Here is a 9361-nt window from a genome sequence, read left to right as displayed (position 1 = left end):
CATTAAAGAAGAGAGACTGAGATCACTGAACAAGATCACACCTATCAATTAGTCCTAAATATGGTGGCTTATATCAGCTAACAATGATTTGGAAAGAAGCATACAAGAGTTGTAAAAAATGGTGAAAACAAAATTCAGTTTTGCAGAGATATTTAAAAGTTAAACTTACTGTAGCACAGTAACTAGAGGAGTTCTGAGTGAAGGTCTCAAAACTATTAGGGGTTTTGATAAACTACTGATAAAGGTATTTATATTTATAGAATTAATATGGTAGATAAGGAACAGACGTGAAATGCAGAAACTTTTATTTACCAATTAGAATTGTTAAGATGTGGACTATTTTGTCTAATAATGTGGTGTTTGAGTTTTTGTCGAACAAGTACAGTAAGACATAAAAATAAGAAATTAATAAATAACATAGTTTATTTAATTCATCTATAAAACTTCCTAATCTGTACAAATAAATGTACGTAGTTTTATTTTTGTACTATCAACATATTTTATTACATGTTCAGATCACTCAAGTAGTAGTATTCATAGCATCCTGGTTTGAGGAGGTCCGAGTCAACTTGTTGTCACCATGCTCATTGTTGTACGTATCTATGTGCGTGTTCCAAATTTACATATATATATATCAAATAAAGATTTTTTTTTTATAAATACAATATTTAATATACATTACTTTCCACACAATATTTACAAGAAATGGAAATCTTTATTCACTATTATATTTTCAACTTTGATATCAACTTTACAAACCTGTTCCACCAGCTACGTCCAGAAGTTTTGTACCAGGAGTTGGATGCAGAACTTGAATAAAATAGTCCTTCCATAACCTGTGAATTCCACCACTCATCACATCATTCATCAAGTCATATCGTGTGGCAACATTACTGAACACAGAACGGACTGAAACAATAAGCTACATTTCAAACCCCCTAAATTCAAAATAAATCTATTCTTTATTTTCTATAAATACCATCCTTAATTTAAAACAATTATTTTCTTCCAAGTAATAAAAAATAACTATTAGAATACTTTTCTGCATTCTTTAAATGTTTTTTGAGTTTTCGATGCTATCACAATCGGCCTGGGAAGAAGACTGTTCCTGGGTTGATTTCTAGTTTGACGAATTTAAGAAATAATTAGAGACCTAAACATTTACCCATAAGAAGACTTAAGGCTGATGATATTCAAAAAGTTGGACTAACAGGTTTTTGTGAACTTTCTTTAACTATAGTTTGAAAATGGAAGATTTAATATTATGATTAATATTTAGAAAAAAAAACGTCTGCAAACAGATGTAATTTTTATAGTAGTAAACAGATATGTAAAAAGTAACTTAAAACTTTAGGGAAATTATAAGACTACAAAGTATGTCCTACTGGTATCAATATGAATGTTAATGTAAATAAAGAGCTACAATTCACATTTCTCCACTATAAACAAACCTTGGTCTAATGTGTACACATTGCATAAAAACCTACTTCAAACTAATGCACTAGAAACACATTCTGACATACAGACTGAAATCATCAAGTTCTTCGCATACTGATATTTCACACTAACAAACATATCACATATTAAAAAACCATTTGTATATAGAACTTTAACAAAAGTTGAAATTAAAAGTTTTAGTAGTTAAACTCTAAATAAATAAACATAACTTTTATCAGATGTAGAAGGGCAAAAAAGTCCATCCCATGGAGCTTTAAATAACAACAGAAGGATAAATAATACAAAAGGAATGATGAAAAGTGCACAAATGCAGACAAAATATATTTTTCTCTATTACATTTGTTTGACCACCACCATATCTTTGATAATATTTATCCGTGTCATGTTTAAGCCTACGGTTTAGCTATTTAATATTTCTTTAAAGACGGCTTTGATAGTTTTATAAATATATTCACTTTACGATCGTCGCACACTTTATATTACTTCACGTAATACAGATTTTACTTGTGGTCTTATGAACTTTTACCCGTGACCTTACATATCTATTTAAAGTAACATTTTTCCAGAAATTATGTTTAAATTTAGTCTAAATTTTAATGCAAATGGTTGGTGCAGTTCCTTCTTCATCATTTAAATTCTTTTCAGTTCATCATAATATAGCATTATCTACATTGTATTGTAGATACAACCTAATATCCTATTTGCCCTACCATTAGAAATGGCACACTGCTTGGATGGCTTAAGAGACTGAACAACCATTACACCAAGATCCCTTTCTTTCATGAGATTATTAAGGTTATTCCAATCCAAATTATAATTATAATTCAAATTATGATGACCCACTTGCATTTTTTATAATTAAAACCCATTTACCATTTATTTGCCCAACTCACTAAATGATCTAAATCCTTTTGTAAATCAGCAGCATCCTCTTCACAGCTAGCAATTTATTGACCATTCGTTCATCTATGTCATTGATGTAAATCAAAAAGAGCAAAGGTCCAAAGACCAAGCCCTGAGGTACCCCACTTGTGACAATAAATTATTAATTCAGTTTGACAATGAACTCCATTTGTTTAATCTTATATCAAAATAAATTCAGGTATTTACTAAAAGTTTCAGCCTTTCTTTTCAGTTCAGTAATAAAACTTTAAAATATACTTATAACTTGCCTTTCTTAGCTTTTTCCTTTTCTTTAACGCGCTCAAATCCAAAATGCGTCTCTGCATCGTCTTCATTTTCTTGAGATATCTCGTTTTTATTCGATGAAATATCGGTTTCTTTCGTATTAGTTGCTATTGATGACTTTCTGAAACACATTACTGAGTAGCTTGGTAAATTTAAAATATTTCTAAGCGGATGCCGAAACCGAGTTATATTAACTAACTTAATAACAATACAAGGAAATTTAGCTACACTTAACGCCATTATGAATTATCTGTTAACCTTTATTATTAATAAAATTACTGCCATCTGATGGGCAAAATAAATATAATTTTATATATAACTGAAAACCAAATAGTTAAAAAAGAAATTTATTGTAATTTATGTTTATGACACTTATTTAAAAGTATGATAAACTGGCAAAAAAAAAACGTTATTTTTCGACAGTCATTTATAATGTTTTAATTATTACGGTATAATCGCCTCTAGGTAGTAGATATATTATTATGTTCTTCTTATTTGCAAGCCGTGGTGTAGGGTAAAAGAAAAATGTAAAAAATAATAATGTTAATCTAATTATGATCTAATGTTACATTAATTACCGACTAATAGATCACACTTAGCCATTATAAGGGTTATTTATTTTTTATTTGTTTGTTGATAATTTCTGCTTATCGGGGTATTGATACCCGATTTTTAGCGTTATAAGCTCACACACTTAACGCTGAACAACCGGGGGTGTGGGTGGTATTATAAGGTGCCATATACGATTATGATGAAAAAATAGGACAATTATTTTTAGTAATCACATATAGGCCTAGAAATTTTAGCTGTAAATTCAACGGACCATTAATTAGTAAAATTTGAATTCAACAGTATTAAATGTAATAACACTCCCAAAGTTACTTTACTCTTTTGAGATGGCGCTACGTACTAAAAATGGCATCCTCCTGTAGTATAATCAGAAATGATAAACTGTTAGATCATCAAAAGGAAATTTTAAAGTCTTGTACGCTGAAATTAGAAAATCTGAAAAGAGGAAATGAAGATATCCAGAAAAGTGAAATAAATACAACTCTTGATGAACTGAATGGACTGACCTACACGATAGTCTTTTTCAGTACTGAGGTGGGCTAAACTTCGTCTCATTTTTAATTTTTAAAATCTATGAAATATAATTGTAACTTAAAATTTAAATAATAAGCAAACTGGGTAACCTAATATTATTAAACACATTAACAATTAAAAATTTTTAAATATTAAACATTCCCATTTTCACATGAGAGGCCTATTTTTATAACTTATAATTGTTTATGTTTATTTTTAACATCAATAACAGTTCCTCTTCAACTTTAAGTTAAAGTTCTACTTTTAGGCTCGGTGGACCTCCTCCTTTCAGTCAGAGATCTGTCATTATGTGGTCCACAGTTGTTGGCATAGAGCCTAAAGAAGAACGAGATGGGTTTCAAATGTACTCCCATTGCTTCACCATTAACTTCAAGGATCTATGCAAATAGTGAAGCAATTATAGGATAGTAACTGAGTTCAAATTTTTTAACTATTGTTTCCAAAAACAAGTGTTATGATAGCAGAATCAGTGACTTTGGTTTGGACACTTCTAGAAAGTGTTTTATTTTATTCTGTGGTCACTTTCTTACTGCTAAACAATTATTAACTGCCGTGGTTTATTTTTTCCATTATTGTTAGATTCCTAAGGGTTCTAGCCAGTTTTAGAGACATTTGATCCAGTTAGAACACTGTCTGTTTATTACCACCGTCTATCATCTACCACAGTTTTTTAACTGTTAACATTACATAACAACTAATGAACTTTTTGTAAGATATCACTTTACACCATGAATATATTGCCACCACGGTGTGAATTACTTTATTGGCTCACTACTTTCAAGCAATTTGTAGTTTTATATAAAAAAAAAAATAGCAAAATAAATTTTAGTTAGTTTAATTAAATTTCAATTATGAGGGTTTTAAACATATCTTTATTTTATATTATTTTTTTCTTTAAACAAAGTTCAAGTGATGTGTAGAGACTTGTTACTTTTTATAGCAGCAGTTATTCTCAGAGAAGATACGAGTTGGTGAAAAAGCTTATTCTTGTATAGTCTTGAAAAGCGTTTATTTCCAGTTGTACATGGATACGTTACTTCTTTTTTTTGTTATGTGCAGAATATTTATTTAGAAGTATTGTGGCATTATTTGGTCTTTTTCAATACTTTCATGTTTGTGAGTGTGCAAGCAGTACATCAATATTCAGTACAAAGTTCATTTATAGATCATGTACATATAGCTTACTACTGTTTCGAGTTGGCAACAATAATTCTTAGAAATCTCTTGTACGTATGTTAGGCATAGTTGCTATTTGCAGGAACTCTGTTTTTGTTTTTATCTTTTTTTTTTGGTATTGTACCAAAAAGAACAAATTTTCAAAACTCTCTAAATATGTACTGATGTTTCTTGTTTATACATGCTAGGATTGTTTAGTAGTATTGGCTTAGTTTTTAATTTAAATGTTTTATATTTTTATTTTAAACTATTAAATGATTGAATTTTTAATACAACAAAAGTTTAATCGTATATTTATTTTAAGACCTGAAGAGTAATTGTTATGCTGGAGAAGTATTCTTGTGAACTGTATTTCCAATAAAATGAAGGCCCGTGGAGAAAAAAATATATATTCATGAAAACATGTATATACAGGATATAATGGATAAAGTGTGATAAATAATATCTGTGAAAGTGTATCAAATGTTTCATTAACTAATATCTTTGAATTATTGTATACATTTGATAATCTCATTGATCATTTTCTAAAGGATGTTGCTTTATATTTACAGGAAGCAGAAAAACTCCTTCAGATGTGTTTCTTTCACATTCCTTTCACAAGTGAACATCTTGTTTCTAAGTTGTGTCATCTTTTAACTAATATCCTCACCAAGCAACAGGTACTGTGATAGACATATATAATATCTATAGCATTTTCAGTCAGTGAGAATGCAGAGATGGGCTATATTTGTTTTATGTTAGATTCATGTATACACCACCGGAGGTGAAACTACATTTAAGTAGATATTTTAACAAAAGAAAAAACTATTTTATTGTTAACATCTATAGACCTGTTGGTCAAAGTATGAAAAAAGAAATTCTTATAGGACTACCTAAGTTCTTAATGCCCTGTAAAAATCTTAGCTAATGTGCATTTGTAAACATACCAAATACGCAGTTGAAGAGCTTCTTCCCTAACAATTACCTTTGGTGATCCTTAAGTAGTTTGATCTTGGATTATCAAGCAGCATACTCTAAGGAATTCTGACAGTGATTATTTTTTTACATGAATTGTTCTAAGAATGGTATAGAAGTAATGCTCAATAATAATGGGTTGGTACAATTCAACATTGATTAAAATTTATAAACAAAATACATCATTTAGTTTAGTATGATTTTTTTTTATGAATTAATAACTCTGTTAATTAATGCAAAGAAAACAATTTTAACATCAGTATATTTAACATTTATCTATAGTGTGCTTCAGAAGGAACAAAGTTTTTCTGTATATAGTTTTATACTTATTAACTTTATCCAGCGTGAGAGTCGAGCGCTTGGACCACCAGGCCATGCCAGGCTAGGCCTAAATGAGACTAACTGACGAATGGGAATAATTAAAAAGTATAAATCATCAAAGAAATGGTTTGTATAGGACAACAAAACAAGATGGAAAAAGGTGTTAACCAACAGAAGAACAATGGAGCAATGAACTCTAAAATTTAAGCATTTTAATCAAATATTAAAGGCTTGTAATATCGTGGAAACACCACAATATTTTGGAGAATATTAATGTTTTAGTACATTATTATATTCTTTTGAAATTTACTCTAATAAGCCAGAATTCCTTGTTAAAGAACTTGGTAAGCGATACCAAATATTTATTTCTGACAGGTGGAATGCAGATCTGAGTTTCTACACGCATGTCTTGGCTACTTCACTAGAGCTTTACAGATTTGTGGAACTTGGGTTACATCTGACATATTGGACACCTTGGCTGTTTTAGTAGCTGATAACGTAGGAAGAATAGAGCAGGTATCTGTTGCATTTTGGGTATAAACTAAATATATACTAGTAATTTGTTAAAATGGTGTTAATTTTCCAGAGCAGCAAGCTAGGATTTTCTTCATGTGGTGCCTATAAACAACTTGAGGCACCACCTGATGAGGAGTTGTGGCTCGAAACGTTGTCGTTATTCCAAAATAAGTTTATATTCTTTCTATGTGCTGTTGGTAACAGTTTTACTGAACTATCTGTATGGAACTTTTTCCATTATATTTGTTCAATGAAACATATTATGTCTGTTTTGAATATTTCTAAAAAAAAAACCGAACAATAATTTATATGTTAATAATGTTTTAGGTACCATAGCTTAAAAGAATTAATCATCACTGTAAAATTTCAGAACACAGAGGTAGTTTCTATGAGTTTCAGTTTTAGAGACATTTGATCCAGTTAGAACACTGTCTGTTTATTACCGCCATCTATCATCTACCACAGTTTTTTAACTGTTAACATTACATAACAACTAATGAACTTTTTGTAAGATATCACTTTACACCATGAACATATTGCCACCACGGTGTGAATTACTTTATTGGCTCACTTCTTTCAAGCATGATATTGAGTATTGTATGTCAGCTCTGTAGCTTAAGTTAGAAATGTAAATATAGCTTTATTCAGTTGTTTAGTTGTAGTCCTATCTACTGCAATAAGCTGATTTTTGAAAAATATTTCAAACAAACAAAAAAAACTAGAAAATGACATAAAGTTATTCTTTTAATTATCTTTACCACAAAGGAAAGGGTTATTGAAACTAGTTTAAAAATAGAATGTTTAATTCTGTCTAACATCATCTTTTGAATTCCAGATATTGATGTATCTAATCTTTATTTATCCATTTCTCTACATTCAGTTTTAGACTGATCTATAACAGTTTGTCAAAATGCATTAAAATAAAGTTCTGAATAGTTTTAGCACGCTGATTACCTTCCGTCAATAATGTTAAATTTAGTTTTAGCACGCTGATTACCTTCCGTCAATAATGTTAAATTTAGTTTTAGCACGCTGATTACCTTCCGTCAATAATGTTAAATTTAGTTTTAGCACGCTGATTACCTTCCGTCAATAATGTTAAATTTATTTTTAGCATGCTGATTACCTTCCGTCAATAATGTTAAATTTTTCATTAAAGATGTCTTGACAAATATTTTAGATAGATGTCATTAGTTGGCAGTAACGAAAACACCAAAACTTACATCTGTTAGTGAATATACAGTAGTATATTTATCAGATTATTTTGTGTTTTTTTTTTATCAGTACTGGGAAAACTTAATTGGTCCACAAGGAAGTCTTCTTGTTTTTGTGAGTCCCACTTATCCAGATCCTAATATATGTTTAAGTTCTCTGAAGTGCTTACAAAATTTCACTCTAAGGTGAGTATGGTAAATGGGTGCTATTGGTTTATCATTAGTTGTCAATTAAGCTATAGTCTGAAATTTTGGAACAGATTAAAATACAAACCATTCTGAACTAAACACTAACTTACTGAATTCAATAAGCAAGTCTTCAAATTTACATATTTTACTTTTTATAATCAGGATTTTTTTAGTCAGAAATTATTGAAATATTAAGGTAATTAAATCATGTTTCATGTTTTGACAGTCAGGTTACTGTAAAAATAATTTTATATTGTTATTATATTAGTATACAAATCTATATAAATGTTGTGGTACCTGAAGCTGTATTAATATATTGTTACACGTAGCTGTATTAATATATTGTTACACGTAGCTGTATTAATAACATCCTCATTACACCATTTCCAGTAACACTTTATAAAAATTAGTGTTAAGTTAATCATTCATTCTGTGATATATTTAACACTCACCTTTAAACCTCCAAGAACGTCACCAACTCGAGGTGAAGGCACTTTTTTAAGACCAAACACCACATTCTGGATTCCTCTTAATACAAGAATTAACAACTGCATGATAAAATGGAAAATATTCAGGTTACAACTATGTTAACAATGATTTTTAGAAGCTTCAATCTGAAACAAACTTCTAACACAATACTTTTAAAAATTACGTTTATCTGAAATTACATTTTCTAAATATTATATTATTCTAAAAGAACTCACGAGTCCATTAAATGTCATAAAAAAAAATAAAAATGATACTCTAACATCCCTAATATTGTTGTCAATAATAAATAATTCTCACATCTGTTCTATAAAAGATTTTGTTTGATTTTAACTAATTACTATATTTCTGTGACTGATATGTTAACATTTAATTAAGTCTTGTTTAATATTATGGGAGCAGCAGGAGTAAATAAAACTTTAACATCTTCTAGTTTTGTGACAGATGGTTCAACTCACATTGAGACTACTTACTTTACACCGTGTTGTTTCATCAACCGATGTCCTTGAAGTAAAAAGATTATCAAGCAAGAGAGAAAAACAATTACCAATCCAATCATCTGGAGGATATGGCTCATCCTGGGTTCTGAAACACATAAATATCATTGAAATTGAACCAAAAATGTTTCAAAACACCAATATGTAGAGGAAACCTCTATATTAATACAGCTTCGTATACCACTGTATTAATACAGCTACGTGTAACAATAAGATCCAACTTCAGAGTAATTCGTTACTTATAAACTATTAACTTTT

General features: G+C 29.5%; 2 protein-coding genes across 3 annotated transcripts in view; one reads left to right on the top strand and one right to left on the bottom strand.

Moving 5' to 3' along the window:
• The window catches only part of LOC106474522 (2-methoxy-6-polyprenyl-1,4-benzoquinol methylase, mitochondrial-like), a 9715-nt gene extending 6810 nt beyond the window's left edge, over nt 1-2905 (bottom strand). For both annotated transcript variants that reach the window (XR_002613976.1, XM_022402844.1), the window contains exons 1-2: nt 2631-2905; nt 760-909 (exon numbers count right to left, since the gene is read on the bottom strand). Coding sequence is in view for 1 of the 2 variants with exons in the window: in XM_022402844.1 (XP_022258552.1) it covers nt 760-909; nt 2631-2886 (406 nt within the window). In the remaining variant the exon portion in view is untranslated. The remainder of the gene's footprint in view (nt 1-759; nt 910-2630) is intronic.
• A 648-nt stretch (nt 2906-3553) lies between these two features.
• On the top strand, nt 3554-8233 carry LOC106474521 (HEAT repeat-containing protein 6-like). The gene is made up of 4 exons (XM_013935211.2): nt 3554-3750; nt 5478-5585; nt 6577-6717; nt 8002-8233. Exons 1-4 carry the CDS (start codon nt 3562-3564, stop codon nt 8119-8121), a joined length of 558 nt encoding a protein of 185 aa, XP_013790665.1. The 5' UTR covers nt 3554-3561; the 3' UTR covers nt 8122-8233.
• Nucleotides 8234-9361: the final 1128 nt, after the last annotated feature.

This window comes from Limulus polyphemus, unplaced genomic scaffold, assembly GCF_000517525.1.
Source record: "Limulus polyphemus unplaced genomic scaffold, Limulus_polyphemus-2.1.2 Scaffold7324, whole genome shotgun sequence".
In the NCBI taxonomy this organism is placed as follows: domain Eukaryota; kingdom Metazoa; phylum Arthropoda; class Merostomata; order Xiphosura; family Limulidae; genus Limulus; species Limulus polyphemus.
Note: the sequence above shows the minus strand (reverse complement) of the source record. Positions and strands in the feature narration are given on the sequence as shown.

Bases quoted from the DNA above. Each gene is read 5' to 3' on its own strand.
- LOC106474521 (XM_013935211.2), top strand. From the start codon at position 3,562: ATGGCATCCTCCTGTAGTATAATCAGAAATGATAAACTGTTAGATCAT. The intron at 3,751-5,477 runs GTGGGCTAAACT...TTATATTTACAG, and splicing joins TAGTCTTTTTCAGTACTGAG to GAAGCAGAAAAACTCCTTCA. The intron at 6,718-8,001 runs GTATCTGTTGCA...TTTTTTTATCAG, and splicing joins ACGTAGGAAGAATAGAGCAG to TACTGGGAAAACTTAATTGG.